The sequence below is a fragment of the Ambystoma mexicanum genome, chromosome 6p (assembly GCF_040938575.1).
Source record: "Ambystoma mexicanum isolate Mex_15411 chromosome 6p, UKY_AmexF1_1, whole genome shotgun sequence".
In the NCBI taxonomy this organism is placed as follows: domain Eukaryota; kingdom Metazoa; phylum Chordata; class Amphibia; order Caudata; family Ambystomatidae; genus Ambystoma; species Ambystoma mexicanum.
Genome location: NC_090935.1, coordinates 1,354,372,020 through 1,354,399,600, shown reverse-complemented (window position 1 = coordinate 1,354,399,600; position 27,581 = coordinate 1,354,372,020). Strand labels below are relative to the sequence as shown.

Sequence of the window (27,581 nt, the reverse complement as noted above, 5' to 3'; positions counted from 1 at the left end):
CCCTCCCGGCTATGTCAAAACATCCCCTCAAGTCGTCACTTTAGCATAACCTCGAGTTGTGAGGGCAAATAGCTCAACCTACTGTGGCATTTCTTCCTCCTCTTTGACTCCCACAAATACTTACTCCTCCGTGTATTGCAAGTAGGACGCATCCTGCTCCATCGGATTACTGTCTGTCGTGCGTCATGTCTCATCCTTGGTATATGAACTATTGTATTCCACAGCACCACCTGATCAGTTCATCCGGCGCATTTTTCCTCAAATGTGTGGAACCTGTTGCAGGAGGGCCCCGATTACTCGATCTTCGCTCTAAATGTTCCTGGTCATACCACATGCTAACTCAAAAACCAGAATACACATGCATTCCTGCAATTTACTCGCAATGGCAGTCACATGCCGAGGTACTACGATGACTTTGCATGCATTTCCATGATGCACTCTGGTACTCAAATGAATTGGCTCTGCATTTTGTAGAACACCAACGGGTCGCCTTCTGGCCAACTTGTAGTTCAAGGTCCGCCTAAGGCCAGGGCAGAGGCAAAGAATTGTTTGTGTGCTTGACATAGGGTAACAAGCTCAAGCTGCAACCTCAGAGCCAGGATCTGGTCAATAGCAGTGGAGGGTATGGGAGGTTGGTGGGGATGCGAGAGTGGAAGGGCATACTTCTGTTGTCTGCTTAGGTATCCTGGCTCAGACACTACCAACCTTTGCTTCCCATCAGTGACCAATTACTCACACCCATTAATATCCATTTATCACTTTATGGCTATTTTCTGCGATGCACCACTAGCACAACCAGGCTGATTAAATGAGCTTCTTTGTAGGCGGTTCAGTGGCAGATGAAGTTCCTCACCCGTCCCAGATAGCTTTGACCTCCTTGGAGCGACATAAATGTATCCCATGAATAAGCAGTTGTGAAGCGGGCCATACCAAACAGGGGCAACAGGGGTGGCGTTCTCCCTCTGAAAATGTTCAAATGAATTGGATACAATGGTGCATTTTAGAGCACACTCTGTGAAAACGTAACTGAAAGCAACAGTTTGCAATCTGTTTTCCAGAGTAACATGAAAAAATCCAATGTATGCCAAGTCTCCCACAGTGCATACGAACATTTGCCAACGCAGTTTCATGATGCCTTTGCCCACACTATATCACAGGATTAAAAATAAACAAGTTCATGCTGGCAGTGCCCATACATGCCCATGCTGGCTGCACCAATATATGCCAGCATTCTGACATAATAACATTTTCATGTTTGCTTTGCCCAGAACGCCAGTAATATTACTATATTAAATCATGCAATACCCCAGCCTGCATTCCCAATGGGCCATGCAAGGCTGATGAAGCAAAAAGCCAGTTTTTGCATGGCCCAGCAATAATAGGAGAAACAGCATGAAGAGATCTGCATTGCCCAAGAGTATCTCCCACACGGTACTTGGACCCCCCCTTCATGTTTGTCCACACTAACCAATTGATTCAATGTTGCCATCTATTTACATATTCTCACAAACAGCTGGAGCAATAACTGCTGTTCCTTCTCTACTCTATGCCAGTTCTGATGTTCAGTCCTTGTGAATCTCGTCTGTTTTTTATTTTGTGCTTTGAGTTTGTCTTTCCTTTTTATTTGTTTGCTACTTCTTCCATTCAATTCTCCACGCACTCTACACTCATTTGCAAACTCTACACTCATTTGCAATGATGTACAAGTCTTTACTTCAATACTCTTCTCACAGGATACCTCCTTTTAAACATCAACAGTACATATTTAAACACTAATGATCTGAATGTGCATTTACAATAACTATGCAATGTTTGTAGAATCTGCTTTTGTTAATTCCTTTGTGGGCATGCATTCTTCACATCTGCAAGACATCCCATGCAGCATGTAGAAACCAAGACGACATTGTCTGGGATGAACGATTCCTTAATTCAAGAAAATTGAAGGCAGGGCTTCTCAGAAACAAAAATGTGTTTTTTGCCAAATTCAGCTGAAAGAGGAAAATTACCCTGTTGCCGGAAAATCCAATGAATTCTAGAAGTCTGAGAATCCTGCCTGGCAAAAGGGACAGCATCTGTGAGAAGAAAAAAAAACAATATGTTGTAAGCAAACATGCACTGTAAGTGTACAATGTGGACATAAAACAAGCGAATGTATATCGGTCTCTAATCTACCACCTCCCTCGACTGCTACCCTCTCCAACAAAGGTCAACGTTCAGCAGGCCCTAAAGGAACATGCTTGTTCTGAAGAATGAGCTGGATGCACACATTCCAAAATGCTAGGGCAAACCCAGTGAGATGTGAGTAGAAGGCAAGAGCGGGGTGGGGAGGAAAATAGAGAGAAAATATGCATTGCTGTAGTGGATTTAATTATTGTATGCATGGCATTTTACTTTAATTTATATTATTATTCTGCTCAAACAGAGAAGGCAGCTACAAAGCTAGAGCAAACCAGTAATGCCATTTTGAAACTAATACGTTCAATTGGAAATGGGGCTTCATCTCCAACAATTCAATGAAAGAATATGCAAGGCTGCAGCTGTTTATGGGGCTGATATTTAGGGGTGCACTATAATAATAAATAATAATAATAACTAGAAGTGATAGGCTACAGGAAGTGGAAAATACTTTTTTGAAAAATATCACCCTCCTACCAAAAAGCACCCTTATTATGGACAAGAACACTGAAATGGCTCAGCCAAGCATAACTGATACACTGGCTAGCAGAACAATATTATATTGGGTACGACTTTGGGCTACCCGAGTTGATGAAATATAAGGATGCCCTAATCGATCTCCTATCGCAAGCTGGTGGGAGAAACATACCATGGTGGCAACACGTAAGGGCAGCATTGAGAAACCTATAATTAGATCAGCTCTGGACGAATTCTGTTGTTATTAATTACCAGACCAAGAAAGTGATATCTGGTCAGGTCGAAGCAAAACATCCGTAGGTACCTTACATCACTGACATTAGCACAGGAATATCATAGACGTAAGCCTATTTTTGGGAAGGAAAGGTAACTGGATGATATCAATAAATCTTCCCTATGTAGGAACATTTATATAAGAGACACAGTTTTGGTAGCCCTGAATTCACTATTATCCAAATGGGAAATGCCCCCAGTCTGTCAGGATGAAATTGAAAATATTGAGCACTTTTTTTTTCCTTTGTCCATATTATATTAGATCTAGGAAAAAGGTACTTAAAACAAGTCCTGCTGAAATACAACACCAGACATTTATGCGAGGCACTGTCTTCGTCCAAATATTCAGCTGGTGCTCTGGTTGCATTTGCTTTTTCCAGTTACATCCATCATGCCTGGTTACTCAGGAAACAATGTCTTCTTTCATTAACTGAATTTAGTTTGCACACTCTTCATTTCACTTTGCACAAATGCTGCTCATTGCTGCTAATGTAATTTTGTACACTATATCCTATGAAACGCACTTGTTCAATTGATTTATCGTAGTGGTTAATATCCAACACCAATTAGTATAGTGTTATTCCTGGATGATTCTTAAATCTTGCAGCTTATCGATATTGTATTTTTCACCATTTTGTCCTGTGGTTTTCTGAACTTTATTTTGTCTTTAGCCATAAAAGTGAAAATATATGTATACTAAGTATTTAACTGTCATATGTGCACTTTTATGGCAAAAGCCAAAAGAAAGTATTTCTTGATATTATTACATCATTATCAACAGGAAGACACAGAAAATGTGGCCCTAAAACTTAACTGATTCATCAACAAGACAAACCTTGAGAAACATGAATAGGTGCCTGGTGACTAGAAATTGTGTGAATCAATTTTGAAGCATGTTCTGAGCTATATCATAATTTAATTCATGAGCAATTGAAAACAGTATGCCAGCGCATGACACCCACCAGGACTTAAGCTGCAACCCCTGTTTACAAAAATTTACCTTAAAGCAGCACATTTAATGAAGGAGTTACAACACCATATTCTGCAACCATGCTAAACTGTCCTTTCCAACCTCACCCAACACTCAGCACAATAAAAATTAGGGACTACATTTGCACTGTACCCTTGGAATTACAAATCTTAACTGATGAGGTTATTCGTGATTTAGTGAATTTTAAAAAATAATATGGAAACCAAATGTAAATCTTCTATTTAAGTTGCAAATTTCATATTCGACAAAATAGTTTAGATCAATTATAGGATTTCTTTTAACTTCTACATTGCCCTGAAGTTAAACATGTTAGCCAGATATGTCTTTGCATATATGCTAGCCTGTATCCACTAGATTTTATTTTCCAATTTCCATTTTGCAAAAGTGTTTGTAAAAGGCGTACAGTAAATGAACGGCTCCAGAATTTGAGGAGTATTTTACTAGCTATTTTTGGAAGTTGGGAGTAAAGGATTTTTATGGGAGTAAAACACAGTTCTTTCGACTAGACTATTTGAGGAAAGTAAAAACACATTATTTTAAGTATCTAGGAAAGTATTTTGCAACTCATACTTTTACGCCCTATAACAAGTAAAAAGATGTTTATTTTAATCGTATGGGCCTGCTTCAGAGAGGATAAACGGTAGAGCTGCTTCATGTGGCACATGCTGCTGATGCCCACGGGTTTCACACACCAACAGAGCAGTGCAAGCGGCAACAAGGAGCAAACACCTGTATCTGGTTTTTCATGTTTGTTTGTAAGGAGTGTTTGCCAATTTCAGGCAGCGAGGCAGGTTTGCTCTTCTCATCTTGCGGGATCAGTGCATTCAAAATGACATTTTAGAGCGATCCACCAATAGGTTTACATTTTGGCAACTTTCGGAAGTGTATGGTTCAATTTGGGGCAGCCAGTCTTAAAAAAATTAGAAACTCTTGCGCCAAGTTCATCGGTATGAAAGCAATTAAGCGATTTTACCAGATCCCTTCTTGTAGAAAGTCAACAAGTATTGTGACACATTTTAAAGAATATTTTTTAACAAAGTCATTTTTTGTATACATTACACAGACATTACTCGCTTGCGTTTGTAACCTTTAGGCCATTAGCAACCTGCTGCTCTTCAGGAGCCAATCAAGGAGGGAGTGTAGCACACGGATCTAATGGGGGAACCCCCCATTCTATGAACCCTAATTGATGCCATCTCAACAGGATACTCTCCCCGAGCTGTGCGCCAGTCACTGACCCCTTCCTGCTACTCAAACTCATTCACATCCTCATGTCCAATATCCGTGACCCGTCCCAACGCATGGTTTCTTTTTTGGTAAAAGTGCAGCATACATTTTTCATCTATTTCATCCTATTCCTACGCCACAAGGCTACTGCCCAGCGTCATCCACCATGGAAACAAGAAAGGGGCTCTTTGTTTAGGTTCTTAACTAATTTCCATGGGGCCATCTTTTGTTGGGCATTCATTTTTTGGCATTGAAAATTAATTTGATAATTCTACATGGCCTTGGGAAAACATTAATCACCACATAACCTCGAAGTGCTATGACAATATTACTTACAATCTAATAAATTGTAATAAATCCATATAACTCATGACAAAGTAAAATACGACTTCAAACATATAATCAAACCCCAAATACATGTAAAACATTTCTACAAATCAGATATATTGTAGACCTTATACTGTGCTTCATAATGAGCAATTATTCTTAATAGTTGTTTGTCTAGAAGTATTTTTGTATATAGTGCTTCTATAATATCTACATATAATCACATCCTGGATTCTGGAATCTTGTCTCCAACAGGCCCCCCTTGCCATAATATCTACGTACAGCAATTCATACCAAAAGTACACATGCTACAGTACATTTTCTCTGTAAAGCATTGTGCTGCTCCTTGACGACAAGTCTCCCAGGTACCAAACTACCAAAAACAAATTATGCTCTTCTCCATGGGTAATTGCTTTCGAACTTGACTTGAGAAGGTAAGGTTATACTGAGAACCTTTTAAAAACAATTTTCGTTCCCACCATTAAAGACAGACGTAGCTTCTCAATCGAAAATAAATGTTGACTAAGCACTGGCACATCGGATTGGTATTCGCCATATACACATGGAGCAAGTGTGTCATGTGATAAGGTCAGGCACTTGACCTTGCCATGGGTTGAAAAGGACCCATCTCAACAACTTGTTGCAGGAGGCCTACTATGGTGTATGCCTGAGCCAGTCCTTCCCCAGAGGCGGGTTGAGGGTGTTGGGAGAGTTGTAGTCTTTGTCGCCCTCTTATGTGCCTGTTTGCAAGTAGGGAGTACCACTCCCAATCATGCTGGGCCAGCCTTACACCCTGTAATCTACGGCTAACTTCTTTTTCAGTAAAACTGAAATCGGCTGCAATGGCGAGACAACTGACCCACATAGGGGGGAGAGAGAGCAGGTGATAAAAAGCCAGCAGAACAGCAAGCAATGCACACCAGGAGCTGAGATGCTTCCCAGCAGCGGGAGGACTGCTCAGGGGTCCTTTGATTTCCTTTCGACCAGAGAGGAGGCAGGTCAAGAGACCAGGTGGTGGAAGGATGGTGGAGCAGAGCATGAACAAGTGTGCATTTAAGGTGAGGTATTAGTTGGTGAAAGGTGCAAGTGTGTGTCTGGTGACTGGTGAGTGCAGTGAGTTGCAGTGAGTTACAGGGATTTACAGGGTAAGCAGAAGAGAAGGTAAGAGGGACGTTGAGGGGAGAAGAGTGGAGAAAAGATGGGAGTAATGAGTAGGAGGAGAGGACTAGAGTGAGAGAGCGGCAGCTAGGAGGAGAGTAGGCAGAGAGGTGTGAATATCAGATGGAAAAAAGGAGACAGAGAGGAGAGTAAAGTTCAATGAGGAATGAGCGCAAGAATAGGAGAAAGGGAGAGGAAGGAAAGAACACCAGGGACAGGAATACGAGAGCATGAAAAGGGGCAGAAAAAGCCAGGACTCAGCGGCTGGAAGGCACGATTTCCAACTGTAAGAACAAAACATCAGTGGGGTGCAGGACAGGTTTCACCTAGAACCCCTCCAAAGGGAGGGAGAGAGATGAGGCTCCTCATGGTAAACATGATCCTTAACAGTAGGGGTTAACAATCTCTAGTTACCAGGATCAGTGATAGGGAAGCATGGTCTAGGGAGGTAGGAAGCCCACGGGAGATGAGAGATGTGGGGTTTAATCACAGCCCCAACAGATATAACTGCAAGGCCAGTTTAGGCCTTACAGTGAAATGCAAGTTCTGATGGCTAGGCCCACTGGTGAATGAAAAGCCTGCCTTAAAACTTAAATACTGCTAGATGTCCCTACCAAATCGAAATTCAGGCATTTCTGCAGTTAACACAGGGAACATTGTAACATAAAACAGGGGACAATACTGTGTTGGCTGATAGAAGTTAAATGCTGCTGTTGTCTATCTGCCACAGAAAAATGAAAGGCTCATTCTCCATGTAAAATGTGGCACTCATCAGCACAGTAATTGACTCCTTTAAAGGGCTGTACATGTGCGTGTGCAGTCAAATCAAGACATGAAGAAAAATGTTCCCATGCTAAAAAATAAAATAAAAGGGACAAGACTTGGTGTGTGACAGCTTGACGAAATGTATTAAAATAAATAATTATGCTCCTCATGCAAAATACATGTCACAGAGTGAACCAGCAATTTTTTTCAGGTAAAATGTGAAAGGCTTTTGTGGCCCCAGGAAATGGATGGCTTTCATTTTCGATTCCCGAAGCTGTTGCTATGCAGAACCCTGAGGAATGATCAAAGGATCTGAAGGGAATGGTCTCTGGAAGGAGCGATACAAATAACCATTGACCATGGACAGAGGAGAGCTAATGGATTAAATGCAGATGTTAGCATTGCAGCCCAACAGACTTTGAATCACGTGGTTTCAAGAGAAATTAGCACCCTGGGGGGTGGGGGGGAGCCACCCAATCTGGTGGCTAGGAACACAGGCTTGAACTTCTGATGAAAGCCTGGGTTCCGGCCAGCCTAATGGCCGGCTCCCCCTGCCCCCATGTTACCCTCACCCGCCTCCCTTTTATTTTCAACCCTTCCCACCCCCCACTCACTTTATTTTGGCTGCGGCGGCACTCACTGAAGGTCTGGCCAGAATCCTATTTTTCCCAAAAAGCAAAGCCCTGCTCAGTCTCCATGAGTGCCAAGCCCAGAGATTTCCAAAAGGAAGTAGATTCGTCCAACAAAATGTCAGCATGGGGATCCATTTAATTAACCTATTCCCTTTCATTAGTGGATTGCATTCCACTAGTGAGTGGAGGGGAAAATTGTGTAGACCCTTGGCATTTTTTACTGTATATTAGTTTAACTAACTCCCAAATAGATTGATGCAGGGGGTGAGTTTGGAAGAATTCGAAACGTTCACCCTCTCTCTTAGAGGGAATAATGTTAAATCCACCTAAAGTAATTTGGGTATCCTTGCCAACAAAAACAAAATTCATAACTGTCCACATTCCCCGACACGGGCCTTTAAGTGAAGGGGGGGGCTAAAAAATGAAATGAATAACCATCCCCCTTTTACTGCCCAACTTCCCCCAACACAGGCTCTTAAGTGAAGATGGTCTGAAAAACATGTATAACTGTCCACATTTTTAACCATGGCATTCCAGTAGAGGGGTGCTGTAAGTAACTGACTGGCTGACTGATTTTGGGTGTGGGGCAGAAAAAAGTGTTTTCTCAGGGTCAAATTGAATAAAGCATCTGATTAGAAAAGTGCACTGTATACTAAAAGTGGGTTAAAGTAAGAACTGTGAAGCATTGCTGAGAGTGCAGCGCCAGACTAAATTCATGTTTACATGTGAACAAGTTGAACCAAACTGGCTGCTAGCCTATTAAGCGTGCAGGAAAATTGAAAATGCACACCATTTTATATGTGGATTTATTTTGCTTGTTGACCAGTGTTGATTATTATTCAAATTGTAATCCGAATAAAGTAAAGCGTGCAGATTGTCATGTTGCCAGGTTCTAATTGGCTACAGGTTATTAAATAGTGAATCCCATGCTAAGTGTTTTTGAAGATACAGGTTGAGGAGCTAAAGGATTGTGATGTATGTTCTCCAAAGCAACCCATTGTGTCCATTTATTCAAAACAAAAACAAAAAAAAGTATTGTGTGAAGCAGAGAAGCTGGTGTGTGTCACCCTTTAGTGCAAGATTTATCAAACCTATACTTTAAATAAATACACTTTCTTTCTGTACACAGGCCTGGTTCTTGGCTCATTGTTGGCACAGGGGACGGGATCCACAGCGCTCTATATGAGTCAGCGGTAGGGCGTATTTGGATCCTTAATTAAGGGTACACTGTGGGCTCTTTCAAGTGGGGGGAAGGAAATCCCTGTTTTGAATGTGGTCTCCCAATATACCGTTACAGAAAGGGGCGTTCTATTCCTGCACCCCAAGACTTATAAGCCTCTGTTGAATACTGTTTAATAAAAACCCTTTGAACCATCTCTTGCATCACCCATGTTCTTAAGACCATCTGTGACAGTCAGTGAGTGTGCATCAAGAGCGTGAAATCCCATTCCCCAAAAATAATGACCCCATCTTTTCTTGGAAAATAGGGATTTACCTAAATCTGCCTCCCTCCCTTCGGCTCAGATTAAATCTCCAACACTCGGAAAAAGTACAGCAGGCTTTTTAGAACTAATTTTTAGAGACTCTGGCATAACATAAGGGTGGGAGATGAGTCACAGTTAGTCCTCCTTTGGGTTTTTCGTGTACTACAATTAATCAAACGCTTCAGAAATGTTCTGGTGGGTTTGAACATGCTCTGGGAACTTAAAGATTCCAAATTCAGTCTGAAGCTTCTCGAATGATCCCACAACCCATGTCTCATCGTTGTGACAGAACCACATTTATTCTGCTCTTCATCATAAAGGTCATGTGGAATGTGGCGTCTCAAACCTTTCCGAAGCAAAACAAATATTCCGGCATTGTGGGTGTTTTTTATTCAGTCTTCTTCCCCGGAAACAAAACAGAGATGATGTTTGTCTAGCCCCCGAAATTTGTCAGAAAGAATTCTGAAAGACTCTTTGCCAAAGTCTTACAGAAGCCCTTTCTTGGGATGGTTGGCTTCTGCAGTGGGCCAAGGACTGGTCGTCTCCTTTCCTGGCTGGTCACAGACAGCATATACGTTCATTATATCTGTCAGCCCCCCCCTTGCCACCAGTGTTGATTACCATCTCTCTTTGAACTCTAGCCAATATCTCTGGCTACCGCTGGTACAACAACACACAGTAAAAAAAATGCACTTTCTGTTCAACGATTTTCAATAAATGGCTTTCTGCCCAATTCTTGCATCACATGATTTTATGGACAAACACTATACCTTGCATCAGGTTGTCCACCCTAGAACAGTCTGACAGTGATTGCGAGGTTAGGGTGACCAAACGATTCTTTTTAAAATGGTAAGCTGTTTTTTATCAGGTCAATAACTTTGCATAACTAGAAACGAAATGTCCCTACGTCATTGCGTCACTCCAAGCATTAATAGGACTACCATCTACAGTGCTATATGTCTGTTGATCGCAGGAAAAAAGTAATCATAGTTCACACTATTAATTAGAAAAAAACAATGTTTTGATTAAATCCACAGTAATAAATCAAGCACTAATAAAATTAACGTTTTAATGCAGGTGTATAACTTACATCAGGAAAATGGTCACCAAAATGTGTTCACTCATACTCAACTATATGACTCATTCCAACACACAATAGAGCATTGCAATGAATATATATATTGCAATAACACAAAATTCGAACAGATGCATCCTATACCGTACTATGATTTGGAATAATGATCTATTTCAAAATAATTATTCAGCACAGCCAACCTTACTCCATCTACCCCATCCAAGTAGTAGATATTCTTTGTAGTAAACCAAGTGTTGCCCAAGGAATCGCCGTAATGAATTCTCGAGTCTGCAGCACAGGAAGTAAACAACCCCATTTCACCACAGCACCTTCTGATTTCCTGCCCCCAAAAATTACCAAGCAACAATTGATGCTGGGAAATATGAGCCCAGTACACCATGTTCATTCTTGGCACCTGCCCCAATTTGCATTTGCAGGGACGGACTGGGCCATAAAATTGTCCTGGGCACCAATGAAAAAGTGGTCCACAGTTGCAAATGACTATTCATTCCTTTTGTGACACTGTTCGAATAGTAAGCAAGGCAGAGTTTTTTGATAAAGTGTGGTGCAAACTATACTTTTAAAAGAATATTTATTCAGCAACACTGGTCATAACTACTAGCCGGAGGGTGAATTAATTCATCAAACTGGACCAAACTGGCTAAAGAAGTGACCCACTTTGACCCAGAAAACTGCCCCACACCAGCATGTTGTGTTTTTGCTTCGGCCATGGGCCTATTGCCCTATAGGCCAGTCTGAGCCTGCCCATTTGGCTGAAGATCCATGTCATCTTATTTTCTAAAAGAGCTTCTTAACAGAATACTGGCAGAGGCCACCCTTTTTTTAACACAGCAGACCGAAACGACATCCACCTTCTTTTGGTTGTCAATTAAGTACCTCAAAAGTAACGCAACATGAACTAATGTCCCTCTTTAGAGACTGCCACTAGAGTAAGAATCTAGATTTGGCTGTAGAAATTCAACAAGATCAGTGGTCTTCAAGCTGTGGGGCTGCCCCCCCCCCGGGGGGCCCAAAGGATGTGCGGGAAGGGGTGGGGAGGGTGAGGCTCTTCCAAAAAGGAGTACAGTAACTGCTTTTAATAGAAAATATAGTCCGATATTGCATCTGGGGGACCCAGCAAGAACAACATTTTTTTCAAGTGGGGTCCCAGCATGAAAAAGTTTGAATGCCACTGTACTAGATGGATTTTTGCCCATCCTCAAAACGCATGCAAGTCCCTCTGCTTCACACCCACTGCCTCCTTCCATGCAGCTCTCTGGCTGGCCTCTCTTGGCCCTCTTTCAGCTCCCACCTGTGAGGCTAAAAACCTTGGGGGTCATCTTTGATTCCACACTCTTCTTCTCTCCTCACATCTCTGACGTCTCTAAGAAGTTTCACTACCAGGTGCACCTCCTCAGAGGTATTCTTCCTTTCCTCTCCTTCCCCCAGAAGCTCACTGTCTCCAGAGCCCTGGTTCTCTCCAGGCTGGACTATTGTAACAGCATCTATCTAAATCTGCCTGCTTCTACTCTCCGCCCTCTGCAACTTATCCAGAACAGGACTGCGAGACTTGCCCTTGGCCTCAAGCCCAGGGATCGTATCTCTCCAGGACTGAAATCTCTGCACTGGCTCCCAGTGGCTGCGAGGAATAAGTTCAGGGCTCAAGTCGAGGGTACACACAGGGGGATGGAGTCCACCCACTTTATTCAGAGGGGGACTCAGTCCCCCCCTAGCTAAAAGAGAAACATTGCATTTCCTCTTTGAATTTATGAATTAAAGCCACCCTCAGGAATGAAACTACAGTCATCAGGTTTGTAGGCTGGACACCACTGCACTATATAACCTCATGAAAAATAACAAACAACTAAAGGTGAAATATCCCATTTCGGTACTGCAAGTCCCAGGGAAAACATTTGTATTGGTTCTTGGAGTTTAAAACATGCACACCTTTTAATGTTTCCAAAAACACTATTAGACTAAAGTATCCTGTCTTGGTTTGTGTTGATTTTATGAAAGGCATTCGTCCTGTTCAATTTGGGTGTTTATGCAAAGCCAATTTAATGAAATGTGCATATTTTCGCCTTGATATGCAAATTTCTGGTGATGTGACATCCCATTGCGTTTGTTGATGAGTCCCCCCACTTTAATTTTTAGGACTTGACCCCTGAAAGTTCAAGACCCTCTGCATTGTCCACAAGGCCTTCTGGGGCCTGGGGCCGCAATACCTTCAACTCTCTCTTCCTAAATATCTTCCTTCTCCAGCTCTTTGCTCATCCGCCTCCAACTCCCTCAGAGTCAGTCGCTTCTCCAAGCAACGAGTTGGTGGTAGATCTCTCTTTTCGGCTGGGGCCTCCCTCTGGAACAGCCTTCCTGCCTCCCTGAAACTTGAGGAGAACCATCTCCGGTTCTGGAAGCACCTCAAAACCCTCCTCTTTGCTTCTGCTTTCTCTCCCCCTTCCCCCTGCTGAATTCCTGGCTGAAACTGCACTGGTTACCTGGCTATCCTTCTGATCTCGGGCCCAGGCCCCGCCATTTGCACACCTGCACTGCCTCCCTGGCAACCCCCTCACCTGGGGACTGTTTTCTGTATCCCTTCAGTCCCCCTACCAGCACTTTTGTCTGCACTTACCTTGCACTTGCCACCAGCTGGACGTTTTTTATTTATCTTATTTATTCTACTATCTACTATCCTACGTACTGCACTTTCACCTCCCCCTTCCCCCACGCACTTTTCCCTCTCCCCCTTCCCGTGCACTTGCGCGATCTGCATGACACCTGGCCTAGTAATATTGTTGTCTGTCTTCCCTTTGTTCCCCCTCCCTTGCCTCGTCGCGCCTTGAAACACTTGTGTATAGGCGCGTTATAAATGCCTTATCATATCATAGACAGCAGCACATCTTGTAAAAGACCCAAGCTGGGCCGGTATCAGCGTTCAGACAATTCAGAAACGCAGTAGCATCCCTGCTTCGCCCTAACGGACTGTGACAACACCCTAGTCTCAGACATCCCAGCCACCGCCCCCAGGCCCTCTGTAAGCCCTCAGCCACGCATCTGCACAGCTCATCATCACTAGCCCGATGCAATGCATCCCGGTGTTCAGAGCCACATTGGATGCCTCTCCAAGCAAGAATCCCGTCTAAAGCAGCGTGCTGCTCCACTAAAGCAATCGCATCCGGCATGCCATCCTAGCTGCTGGAGAAAGCCATCAGGAGGACAACGTGCCAATATCGACACCTAGACAGTACCAGAAAACAGGCCTTCTGCTGCACACCTTATACCTGCTGCTGCAGCCTACCAACCATTACTTGGCAAACCGTCTCGTCCCTGCATTTCGGGAAAGAGACGAAAAAGCCTACTCCGACAGCGCACCGAAAAACAACACCTAGACACTGGCCCAAAATGTGGAGTCGTTCCTTTCCTTGCACGGCGTTCCATTGCTTATGCACTAGATGTGTGTGTAAATCATTTTAGATGCTCACAAATACAGATGCGAAGACTGGCAACCCCATTAAACAAAGAAGTCCTTTCTACAAGACTCGTTCTTTCGACACTACACGTGACAACCCACTGCTGTTCTCATTTCGCAGTGTATTTGGGAAATATACCAATCTTTCAGTAATGTAGAAATCGTGGTACCCATTTACGGGGCTCAGAAAAAAAATGGGGAGCAGATGACTTTTTTTGTTCGGGTCCATTTGGTTCTCTAGCAGTCACAAAAAAAAGGCCATGGTCTAAATACTGGACCAAGCCAAACACTACAAAATACGTTCTACTTTTACACATCTGGCATGATGCAAGGCTTGCAGGTCATTAAAATACATACACAAATCATATCACAAATGGCTCTATTACATTGTAGCTGTCAATCAAATAAAGGAGTGTAAGTGAGCCCCTTGGCCATGCAGTCCAATACACTGGTGCACATCTCAAGTCAAAACAGCGCCACGCTTCCGCTTCCTCCGTGATGCTCCATGCTCAGGTGTTTCAACTCTACCCAGGTTGATTGACATTTTAGAGTTCAACAATGGTGGGCATTAATGGGAACGATACTACCACCAGCTATTGATCCCATTCCATGTGTGATATTTTCCTGCAGCCCAGGTTTTCCAGCCAACGCTACTTTGCATTCTTTGGCTTGTAGTTTTCCTCTTTCAAATCGGACCCCAATATGTGAAGTGCGCATGGAAATAAATTCCAAGACTGGCTAAAGATGTTGCATTTTTGCTTTGTTTCAAGTATTACTTATAACAGATCAAAAGAAGCAGTGGAGTGCACTACAAGGAACATGTAGTGTGGTAGTAACATCTGTGCAAGAGTGAGGGTTTTGAGAGTAATATGTGAGCTATTTTCAGCTGTTAACTTTTCACAGAGAGGCACTTGCAGATAAGTAAATTGCTGTGATTGCTTTGTGCCGTGCCCCGGGTCTCTGGGATACATGGGCATCAATGTAGGCACTAGGCGGCATCTACTACACACGTACTGGGCGGAGGCAGCTTTCCAGTCCTAGTGCCATATCAGAGTTCCTCTTTGGAAAATGTAGATTATGGCACATCAGGCAAGACCATATCATTTTACCACGAGGACCTACTACGTGTGGAGGACCCCATTGATAACTTGAAACTCAAACATCAGTAGTGTGATTTTCCAACATTCTAGTGGGTCACGCATGTTCTCTTTTGCACCCAGTAGAGTAACTTACCAAGTTAAAGGCCCCTATGCCGAGCTTCACCCCGCCTTCATATTGCTCGAAGGTGTCGTTCGATCTTTTGCTGGCCGGTGTCATCTGCTGGACCTGCTGGCATTCTCTTGCAGGAAGTAAAAAGAGAGCAGAGTTCATTAGAACTGTAAGACCATGCCGCAACAAGGTAGAGTTAAATGCAAAAGGCCAATGCTGAGAATGCGTATTTGAAATAGTAAAGTGAGGTTACTGACTGTGTGCACATACTTGTAGATTTGGTAACTTGTCCTGATTTTGAGCCCACCCTTGATAAAGTTGATCATATTTTCATCCTGGAAGAAACCCAATCCATGGTCTTCATTTGATAAAAGCGATAAGCATCAAATTATTTTATAAGAAAACGTTTTGCACCAGATTGTAATGTACTCTCTCGTTCTTGCATTCTGCAGCTCAAATCGCAAACATTGACTACAAGAAATGTGGCGACTCTCGTCTTAAAAGCACAACTGCTTACCTGCAAATGTACGGGTACTTGCTCTGTACTCCACTCAAGTGTGCGTCACTTAACCTCTCCATTTAGCTAAAAGCATCCAGAAGCACTGCAAATAAGATTGAACTTCTCTAATAGCCGATGACTGCAGGTCTAACGCCAGCACCGAAGGGCACACTACAAATTGAGTACTAGCCAATGCTGGAATGGCACAACTCAACAGCCAATGTTACGTATTGTGACTGTGCATTGCAATATAGTTTTGCCACTTGAGGAAAGCTCATTTAGTTCCGGGTGAAAGTATCCACTGCTTCATAAAGCAACTGCCCACAGGCAGTGAACCTTTACCCTAGAAGCCAAGTCCTTGATGTAAAACATTTGTACCGGTACTTCTAAACGGTAGCTGCTCTAACCTAAAACGAGGACAATTTTAAATTAAGTTCAGTTTTTTCAATTAGGGCATTGACAAAATGTACCCCATAAAAATACATAAGGAAGGGTACAAAACTCCCCATGAGATGGCTACTGGAAGATCTTCAATCGTTGATAGAAATCAGGGCATCCAGTCATTTTACCGAAAATAAAACAGAGTGGTAAGTTTCACTGAAAACCAAAATACCGAAAAAATACCGACGATTTTAATTAAATATATGTATGGTAGTGGGGTACGGGGTTAAAATGGGTGGGGTTGAGTCAGGTAAGGGGTTAAAAGGATAGGAAAAAAGGGTTTAGGGGGCAAATAAAAAAAACTATTCTGTATTTTTCCGGTATTTTGACCACTGAAATTTACCACTCTGTTTTTGCCTTCGGTAAAATCACATATAACCGAAATCAGCCCGTACAGGGGAAGTGCAGAATTACACATATGACGAATTGCTCACATTATTTTTGTTATGGGTATAACCAGACATGTCTCGAGACACGGACACACTCATCCTGAATTTGAAACATTTGTGGTGGAATTCTGTTACAGTTTTGTATAGCTTGCACTGTAAACGACCCACACACCTCTCTCCTCTTACTCCTCAGTTTAAATATTAAACCCTTCAATCCATCGCAGGAAGCCCAGCAAAGAGATCTTCCAGACAGGAAAGGTTCCAATTTGGCATCCGAAAAATGCAGCAGATGGATGGTGTGGTGATTTAAAAGGAATCCAGGCAGTCCCTGCCTCAGAAAGCAAGCCAGTGCATGGAGCCTCTGGTAACGGACACACCGGCAAACCTATACAGGCCAAGGCTTTGCCTGATGCCACGTTTTAGCTTTGCAGATGTGGCTTAATGTTTTGGTGTAGCACCCCCCCCCCACACAGGATATGGCAATAGTCTATGTTATCCAATAGTTTTTACTGCTCCAATCACCACCGTAGTGGTCTTACAGCACCTGGCTTTGTCCAAAACATGGCATACTGGGACCCTGCCAGGCTGTCACTGGACCCTAGTCTTCGGAAGTGAAGGGGAGGTTTGGTGAGGAGTTGAAAGGAAAGAGAAACTAGACAATGACCAACAACAGAGGAAAAACAATTGGGATGAGTGGGAGGGGAGTACAGCTCGGATTAGAGCAGAGTTGTGCTGTGATGGCAATAACTAAAACCGCAACGCATGGTACTAGATGTAGTTAGATAGTGAGCAATTGCGTGATGGAATGGAGATGTGTTCAAGTGGGCCCTATATCAAGAGAGAGCACTGGGTTTGCCAAGCCAGCTGACAGAAGTGTCCAAGCCAAGAGTTGGTTGTGTATAGAAGTATGTCTTGGGATAACATGAAGATGTAGGGGAGAGTAAGAGGAGACATGATGGACTTGTGCTTTCAAGGCAGAAGTTGCTGGTCCAGCAATTGCACAGGCATTGCATTGTGAATGTGGCTGTGCATAGGCAGAGCAATGGCATATCTGACACAGCCTATTATATATATATCAAAAGGATAGAATGTTACCTTTCCCACATGGAATAGGGTGGTCCAACTTCCTATAGGATCTAGGAAAAGATATACACACAATATGAAAGACTCTAAAGCAAACAGTCAGGGATGGGTCGATGGAAAATTTGGCATTCTCCAAGTGTCCAACACCTTTGTGGATAAGTGTCCAAAACAAGTTCTTTACCTGTTCTTACAAGTCCTTGTCCTTCCCCGATACACCCTATTGTACACAATATGACCTCAAAGATGTGGTCAACAGAAAGTCCCAGACTATAATCTCTAACCATCCTTTCAGCCTCCTAGCTACCCTAAGTTTTGAACACACATATTCCGATGTTTAACCAACACAAGAGTTCACCAAATCCAAATGTCTCATGTCCAGCTATAAGCTAAAAGAAAACAGATATAATTCTCTTGGAAAGGCTCTTCTGGGGTTTTACCCACAGTCTGAAGCCCTCTTTTATCATCCTGCCTTTCTTTAACCAGGTCTCCTGAAGAACTGTACCAGGTTCTTTAGGACTTTTTCAGGATCCCTTTTCCAGGTTTTACTTCAGCCCTGGGTTTTGTCATCATGCAAGAGGTTTGCCACCACTATCCCTATGGGCTCTAAGATTTTCTCACCAACCTTGAGTTTCACCAGCTTTCACGTTGGGTCTCTTCCAGTCCCTTGGTTTCCCCAGCACTTTGAGGTTTCTTCCCCGACCTTTGGTTTCCAAGAATTCACTGGAGGTCTTGCTCAGGCCTTGAATTCTTCATCATTCCCATTAGGTCTCTCCCAGAACTTTGGTTTCACAACAATCTCTGGATGTCTCTCTCGGGACCTCAGGTTGCACAGTATTCACTTAGGATCTTCCTTCAGACCTTGGCATTCTCAGTAGTTGCTTGAGGTCTCGCTTCATATCTTGGGTTTCACAACTTTCTACTGAGGTCTCTTTCTCCAGAGCTTGAGTGTCAGCGGCCAAGTGAATGAGTACTCCTCTCTTCCAGAGTCCGTTTCAGGCAGACAGGATGTCATCCTCCTGAAACAGGTCTCTTGTGCAGGAAGCACCTCACCTTCATGCTTTCTTCTGCTTGGCTTGCGACCGTTCACTAAGTTTGCCTCTCTCCTAGCACTGTGCCCTCCAATGGGGTAGCCCTCTCCATGAGGACAGCTGCAAGCTTGCCATAGCAGAGAGACTACCTCTTTTAAGGGAGCAGATCCCCTGTGTAACCAGGATCAGTATGGAAGCATGGCAGCTTCCACCATGTAGTCCCCATTGTTCTCTCAGTTATAACCCCCCCTGCCCCCGCCCCCCCTTCCATGGTATTGTCATCTGTTCCAGCCATTGCTGTTGGCTGGGGCCATATTATGGGTTTGTTTTCAGGATTTGGACTGGTTCCTATCTTTCCTTCCACCACTCAACACCCTCTTTTGTGTTCCCCTGGCATTTGTGTTACATGCCTTTAAATGAAGCTCAGAGTCTCGCCACAATCTTGGAATTCCTCTGCTTCCTGTGCGGTCATCCACGGCGTTCTGTTTGTACAGGACGCAGACTGCCAGAGTCTCACTGCAACTCTACCCAACCACGAGGACTGTGCTCTTGGTTTCTTCGCGCACATTTCACGCTTGTGCTCCCAAACACTGTGCTGCTCCATGTGAGCGATGTGTTCTCAGTGCCGCAAAAGCTTCAACAGGGAGAGCGAGTCATGCGTCAAGCTCGGGCAGGATTCCGGATATTTAAACAATACAAGGCAAAGTTGCCAGCTGTTTTTGCACCAGGGCTAGTTTAGAAATCCATTATATTATTCCCAGGGAGTTTTTAAAAGCAAGGAGCTGCAACAGCTATGAAGGTGTAGAACACTTGTGTACAGGCGCGTCATAAATGACTTATCATAATATATATCATGCCCTAGTTGGGATGGCGAACCTGCAGGATCCCACTCTTTCCCTTTGGTCGAAGTGAGCGGGAGCGGTCGGAGCGGTGCTCCTCTCCTTTTTAAATTACCTTTTACAGGTCCTATACTTTTATTTTAAAAAAGAAACCGTTCCGGAATAGTTTCATTTTAAAATAAAAGTGTAGGAAGAAGTTGAAACTTGTCCTTTCAGTGCACTGCACTGAACGTTCCCTTAAACCGCAGGTGCAAGTGTCTGGTGGTGTGTATTGTGTGTGGGAGAGGACGTGATGATGGGGTTTGTGGGCAGTGGGTGCAGGCCAGCAGGGAACATAGTTCCACTGCTTCTTTATGGGCACTTTGACACAGTCTTTCCACCCTCTGGGAGGCACTTCAGGTAGTGGCTAAGCCAACCAAGTCCCAAGTGGCTTGCCCCCTTCACATATTAACATGGCGAGATTGTTCAACTGACCACGCTGCTCTTAAGAGCAGTGTGAAGGGGGCTGGAGGTGGCGGTGATATGCAAATAATGGAAAAGGTTTATCTTCCTGTGACCGTGAAAACGCAATGCCCTTCGGCTATGCATCCAGCTGAAACTTAGCAGTCCAAAAGTTAGATGTTATAGAATTGTTCTTTTAGAACGCACTTAATACCGGAGACCAGTTTCTAACCGCGAGACTGGGTTTCGAACCTGTGTTGCTATGCGTTGTCAGTTTCTAAATTTGTCAAGGAATAGACGCGATACTGTAGGGATCGCGGTAAAAAAAATCCAAAGGCCTGAATTCAAGGAAGGTGCCGTGAGCGCTTCTGTGAAGGACTTTGCGAAGGCGATAGGGCCTTTTAACCTTTTCGTTTGAAATGTGCCCGCCCTCATATTGGCGGTCTTATGGCACATCATCATCTTCTTAAACTTCCACAGCAACATTAAATGTGAGGTCTGCAGAACGCATGTGACAGCCTGCCTCAGGCTGTCACCTCACCCTCTTGCCTTTTTACTCTGGTTTTGTCAACATTATCCCCCTGGTGAGAGGGCATTTAATCACGTTTCAACTGGCATTTACTGTTTCAGGACCCCGCTGGCTGCCTTTCCCATGAATTATCTGTTCACATTAACTCCTTGCTGCATTCCTGTATGTCTAATATAATTTAAGCATCCCAAGGGTGACTCAGATAGCAAAGGGAACCCCCAAAACCCATTGAAATGGGCCCCCAAACATATTCAGCTGGCCTTGAAAGGAAACACGGGAGGAGGGGGTGAAAGGATCTGCTCTCCTTCGGGGTAAACAAGGAGAGTACTTCAAAAGCACTTAATCAGTGTACAGACGGCATAACAATATATTGATGAAAAATGTAGCAACTTCACAAGGGTCATCCTTTCTGCTCTTGCTTTTTTTCAATGCTGTTATTTAAGTGCTAAGAGCGTCTATGTTCGTTCTGAATTCCCATGAGTAATCACTGTAGGCTCCACCCAGGCCAGCACTTAAGTGGTTTCAAGGGAAAATAGTACCGCCTAGCGTAAATGGTCGGCGAATAATCTTAGCAGACGAGGGGGCAGGCAGAGTGGGGTGACCCCAGGTCATGCAACAGGTATCTCTTGATAGAACCCAAGCCTGGCCATTTGCACAAAAACAAAGAGCATTATAGGAATATAAGAATGCACACAATTTCAAATTTGAAACACGTCTGATAGTGATTTAGCAAGAAACAATTTTTTGCGATTAATGAAGTGACTTTGCTCTTTTCGTTAGTCAAAATACTCACGCTAACAATGATAACAATGATATCTGGACAGCTGCTAAACAGTATGTGATGCTTTGGTAGTTTCTGCAGTCAGTCTCCCACCCCAAGTCTGCAAGATCTGCCTTGAGGACAAATCTAGGGCTTTCCCGGGCTAGGCCTCGGCTAAAGAGCTCTGGCAGCGCTCCAGCAAAACAACATTTGCCAAAGCTCTGCTCTCCGCCTTGTCATGGCCCGTGTGACTGGCAAAGTATAAACGTTGACAAACAGAACATAAATAATATATTTTACTATGCATGGGTCCATAAACTTAGTCTTTACTAGTCATCGTAATTATTACCACTACTTACAAAACCCTACGCAAGCGAATACTTGCCGTGAAAACTCATTTAAACATGTCTGGTATGCTTTGATAGGTAATCAGAAGTGGTAAAACTGCACTGGACTGCCTTGTGAGCTAGGGGAAATCTGTTCTGAGAATGTGCGTTCACTATCAGTGTGACTTTATTCACAAATTAAAACAAATGAAAACATCAGTGATTATTATATATAGTTATTTAGCAAACACTAGTACCTGGACTTAGAATTAACCCAATTGTAAACACTATACATGTCTCCCCACCATAGCCTTATTTTTTTTCTTTCAGATAAGAGCATTATTTTCAGACCAGCCCTAACAGTACGTTTTGAGCCCGACTCCAAAGGACATAAATCAGCTTTTTCCCGAGATGTGGTAGCAAGGGCTATACTTTTCTTTTGGGCTGCTTTACGAGGTCACAGAGGTCAAAGTTCTGTGACGTTGGCAGAAGCAGAGATCAGTAAAACCAGATGAAAGGCAGCCTGGATCTAAAACGATCCTCACTGCAGGTCAGTTGACAGCTATGCCAACGGGGCTGAGAAAGATATGGGTGAAGATTACGGGGTTACACCCATGCCTCGCTGACGCACATAGGTGTAACTAAGGAGCTCAACGTTCAATGTTTAATGACGACATGATGATTCCTGTGGAGGTCACTTCACCACTTGGTAGACTCATGTGAAAGGGGTTCGGCAATAGAGGGGGGGGAGGGGACTCCCGGGCAGAGCGCCAGGTCAGGAGCCAGAGCCCTTTTTGAGGCAAACAGAGCTCTGCCCAGTCTAGCCCCTGCCCACTTAAATACCTGCAGTTAGGTCAAATTGATTGAGCATACTTCGTACAAAGGCACTAGTGAGGAAAAGCTAAAAGTAACCTTCTACCAAAAAAAAAAAAAAAACACATGAATTTAAAACCGGTTGTCAGCCTTTCACATTTCCACTCTCATACGCACCGGTAAGTTGTTGAGCCTGTGTACTGGTATAATCAGGGCTTTAAGTGAGCCGGGGGCACCCCTTTCATTAGTGATTATCATCACCCTCAGTGAGAGGGTGCTGATCCGTGCAAAAAGGGATGCCTGGCAGGAGGTCAGCGCCCCAATTAAAAGACAATGAAACACCTGACCTGACATGCCCGTTAGGCCACGACCTGTGCCCTTTTGCACATTCGAGCTGGGGCTCTTACGGGCAGCATTTAGGTGAGGGAAGTGTTGCCTCCCAATTGCAGCACCAACTCCCTGGCAGGCCACGCCCCCTAATAGCCAGTGTTTGAGTGTGTAGGCCGCTTAAAGCACTGGCTATAATGGTCCTATCCTAGTCCCATCAACGTCATTTTTGGGTGCTTTAGGCTACACCAATAGGACGTCTGGTATAAATAGCCCCGCCCCCTAAATAGCCCCTCCACCGCGGCTTGCCTTCAGATTTTAACCTCCAAAGTAGAGGAAATCGATTCACAGTTTGCCTGCAGGCGGAGGCCGGCCGGCGCTTGTGAACCCATGAAAGATACCAACGCTGGAGAAATGGAGTTACAGGTAAGAAACTACTCCCTTCTCCAGCATTGGATCTTTATGGATTCACATGCTGTGAATAGATTACATAGCAGTATGACCAACCATTGGAGGTGCATGACAGGCAAACCAACCCCATGCCCCCAGGCCATAACCACGAACATAACTAATAACATCCAACAACATGCATGATAACAGAACCAGCAAGTGATAGAGTAGAACACAAACCCAGGAAGCTGCAGGGCTTACCTTATTGAAACAGGCGTTGATGGACTGCCCGTCCCATCTGCACATCTTCCCCATGTTGCTGACCCAGACAGTAGTGTCTGGTGAAGGTATGCAGCAACGCCCAAGAAGCCGCCTGGCAAATGTCCTCCAGAGCACAGCTGCCGCGGACCTTGTAGAATGGACCTTAGGATTGCCCCTGAAGGGCTTGCCAGCCTTTTCTTGACAAGATTGAATTGTGGAAGAGACCCAACGGGAAAGTTCTTGCTTGGAAATTGATCGTCCCTTGCTGGAGGGACCAAACGCCACAAACAGCTGTTTCGACTGCCTGAAGTCCTGAGTATGTGCCAGATAAAACTTTAGCGCCCTCTTGACGTCCAGGGAATGCAGGGCTCTTTCCACCGGCGTGGTCGCCTTAGCGAAGAATGAGGGCAAGGCAATTGTAGCGTCTTTGTGAAATGCCGAAGGCACTTTTGGCATGAAGTGCGGATTAGTAGACAGGAGAACCTTGTCTCTCATGAATCGCAGGTACGACGGGTCAATGACCAGCGCCTAAAGCTCCGAAATCCTTCTGGCAGATGTGATTGTCACTAGAAATGCGACTTTCCACGAGAGGAACTTCAAGGACGCCGTCGACAGCAGTTTCATGAAAGCAGCGAGAACCACATTGAGACTCCATACTGGAGCAAACCTTTTCTAAAGGGGAAATGTCAGAAAAATTCCTTTCAGAAAATGCTTAACCAATCTGTCACTAAACAGAGGAATAGCATGGCGCTGTCTGGTGAATCTGGAAATGGCCGCTAAATGCACCTTGACTGAAGACAACGCCAGGCCCCCCTGCGCTAGATGCAGTAGGTACAGAAGAACCTCGGCTGGTGAAAGCTCCAATGTCCGCACGCCCGGCTGCTGTTCACACCAGGCACAGAATCTAGTGCATTTTCTATTAGTGGAAGGCGCCATTGCCGCCTCCAGGATCTGACCGCACTCCTGTGAAATACCTAGATGACCAAAATCGGAGTGGTCAGGAGCCATGCCGCCAGGCTGAGAGATGCCGGATAGTGATGTCACACTCTTCCTTCGTCCTGCAACAGCAGATTTTGTTCCGCCCCCAGGCAAAGCGGCTCTTCCACCGCCAGATTAAGGAGATCTGAGAACCACATCTGTCTGGGCCAGAATGGGGTGACTAAGATCACTCTGCACAGGTATTTGCGCACCCACTGGGTTGTCCGTCGAACCAGCGGAAACGGAGGGAACGCATACCCGAAGAGGCCCGTCCATGGGAACAAGAACGTGTCTCCTTTTGACTCTGGATGAGCCACTCTGCTGTCAAACAATGGACACTGCTTGTTCTTTGGCGTTGCAAACAAGTCGAGCGGGGGAAACCCCCACTTCCTGAAGATCCTCGTCACCTGCTCCTTTTCTTCAGCATCCACTCGTTCAACTGCTCCCAGTCTCTGCCGAGAGCATCTACCTGCACATTCTGGATACCCGGCAGATGGTAAACTGTAATTTGAATTCCCTGAGCAATGGCCCAATGCCACACCTCTTGAGCTTCTCTGGACAGGAGCTGAGAATGCATGCCCTCCTGCTTTCTCAAATAGAACATTGTGGTGGTATTGTCCATTAACACTCTAATCACTGTGCCTTCGATGCAAGGTAGAAAGGATTTCAGGGCCCAGTGTACCGCTCTCAACCCCAGTACGTTGATGTGCAATAATGCCTCCTCCTGAGACCACAGGCCCTGGACCTGCGACTGGTCGAGGTGAACCCACCAACTCACCTGGGAGGCGTCCGCCACTATCGTGAACTGAAAATCCGGCTCCAGCAGAGGCATGCCGTGTACAAGATTGTGTGTGCATGCCCACCATCTCAGGGCTTCCACCAGTCCCTGGGAGATGACCACCTTGTCCGACCATAACCCTTGACTCTGCGACTACCTGTCTGCGAGAAATTCCTGCACCGGTTGCATAAACAAGCGACAGTTCGGGATAAGCGGGATGCAGGACGCCATGGAACCCAGCAGTGACATGTAACTGCGGACCGAGACCACAGTTCCTTGGCCCCATTCGGCAGCTCTGCACTGCAACTTCACCACTCTCTCGTCCGAAGATTTCACCAGATTGTCCAGTGTGAAAAACTGAGCACCAAGAAAGACCAACTCCCTGGATGGAGTCAGAAAGGATTTTGCGAAGTTGACTGCGAACCCCAGTGGTTGTAACAGGTTCATGGATGCCTGGAGAGACTCCAACTCCCTTTCCGGCGACAGGCCCCGTACCAACCAGTCGTCCAGGTACGGGTACACGATATCCCCCCTGCGGAGGAAGGCAGTGACTGGAGCTAGGCATTTTGTGAACATCCTGGGCGCAGACTTCAGCCCAAACGGGAGGACACGGAATTGGTATTGATCGTCCCCGACCAGAAAGCGCAGGAACTTACGATGGTTTGGCCTCATCGGGATGTGGAAGTAAGCGTCCTCCAAATCTAACAATGCCAGGAACTCTCCCGGCTGCACTGCCCGGATCATATCCTGCAGTGTAAGCATCTGGAACTTCAGGCGTTGCAGATTCTTATTCAACGGCCGAAGATCTAGAATAGGCATTCACTTTCCATTGGGCTTTTTGATGACAAAATATCTGGAGTACACCCCCTGGCGCCCTTCCGACACCGGGACTGGTTCCATCACCCCTTTCGCCAACATGAGTTCGACCTCCTGCCGCAGGACAAGCAGGTGCGGCTGCACCACATGCACCGATGGAATTGGGAGTTGAGGATGCCGAAACTCCAACGAGTGGCGGAGACGTACCGTATCCAGTGCCCAGCGGTCCGTAGTAATAAGATTCCACTCATCGACGGGTCGTGACACTCTGCCCCCAAGGTGACTGCCCGCATGGCAGTCATTGTTGAGACTTAGACTGCTGCCCCTTAGCAGCTAAGGAGGCAGGACCCTTCTTACGCTGCACCCAATAGTCTTGGCTTTTCTGCGCTGACTGGAACGGGCGCCTGAAGCCTTGGGAAGAGTAACCGGGGCGACTGTAACCTCGGTCGCGTGAAGCAGCAAATCTGGCATTACTAGAGGCCCCTCGAAACGCCCGAAAAGGGCGAAAAGAACGGCCCGTCTGCAGAGCCCCCAGGGACTTCGCCGTCTCAGTGTCTTCCTTAATTCCTTTTAGTGCCTCATCGATTTTTTTTGCCAAACAGCTGTTCCCCCTCACAGGGCATAGCCACTACTTTAGGCTGGACCTCTGGATGAAAGACAATGCAGCGCAGCCACGCCTGCCTCCGGAGAACACCACTATTATTTATTTGTTTTAAGCTCGACTCTGCCAAGTCCACCGCAATGTTGATGCTGTAGCTGGAGGCCTCCTCCCCCTCTCGAACCAGCAGCATGGCCTCTTTGCGTTGTTGTTCCGGGAGATGTTACAAGAGCGGTGCCAAGCGGTGCCACATCCCCCTGTCATACCTGGCCATAATGGGCAAGGAATTCGCCACCTTCACTGCCATAGCACCCACCGTGAGGACTTTCTTCCCGAAAGCATCCCGTTTATGGCCTCACTGTCCGGAGGCGTAACACACTTGTGCTGGCTCCTCGCCTTCCGACTAGCTGCCGCCGAAACCACCGACTCCGGCATGGGCTGAGACATGAGGCACTTGGGGGTTGATTCAGGCGCCTTAAACTTCTTCTCCAGATGCCCCTTCACGGCTGGTTCCGAAAAAGGATGGTGCATTGTGTGCAGGCCCTCCTGCCACTCATGGTCTAAAATGGGGACCGAGAAGCAGGGTCGTTGCTAGGGGGGGGGCTAAAGAGGCAATAGCCCCTGATCTTTTGGTTGTAGCCCCGGATAGAATCTCAGGAGCTACAGCCAAAAGACTAGCTAGCCCCCAGTCCCAACAGTTCCGACAACAGCTTAGCCCCGGGTCTTTTCCAGACCTAGCAACCCCCTGCCGAGAAAACTGCCTTCTGTCGCTTCCCCATGTGATCAAAGAGAAAACAGTCTTTTCGCTCCTCCTCAGTAGTAGGGCCAAATTCATGGCACGCCTTCGCCATCATAGCGTGAAATGCCCCAATATCATCCAGCGGAGACAGCTGAGCAGGGCTAATAGGCGGATCCACCTACGGGTCAGTATCCCATGTATCTTCTCTCCTTAGCGACGAGGACACAGTCGACAGCGTGTCACGAGGCCCGCTCTCCGGATCGCCCAGTTCCCCTTCCTCAGGATGA

At 45.3% G+C, this 27,581-nt stretch overlaps 1 protein-coding gene across 5 annotated transcripts in view; it reads right to left on the bottom strand.

Moving 5' to 3' along the window:
• TTC39B (tetratricopeptide repeat domain 39B) overlaps window positions 1–27,581 on the bottom strand; it is a 906,668-nt gene that overhangs the window by 170,470 nt on the left and 708,617 nt on the right. For all 5 annotated transcript variants that reach the window (XM_069626054.1, XM_069626053.1, XM_069626052.1 and 2 more), the window contains 3 exons: window positions 15,530–15,594; window positions 15,284–15,389; window positions 2,007–2,072 (listed from right to left, as the gene is read on the bottom strand). In XM_069626054.1, coding sequence (XP_069482155.1) covers window positions 2,007–2,072; window positions 15,284–15,389; window positions 15,530–15,594 — 237 coding nt within the window. The remainder of the gene's footprint in view (window positions 1–2,006; window positions 2,073–15,283; window positions 15,390–15,529; window positions 15,595–27,581) is intronic.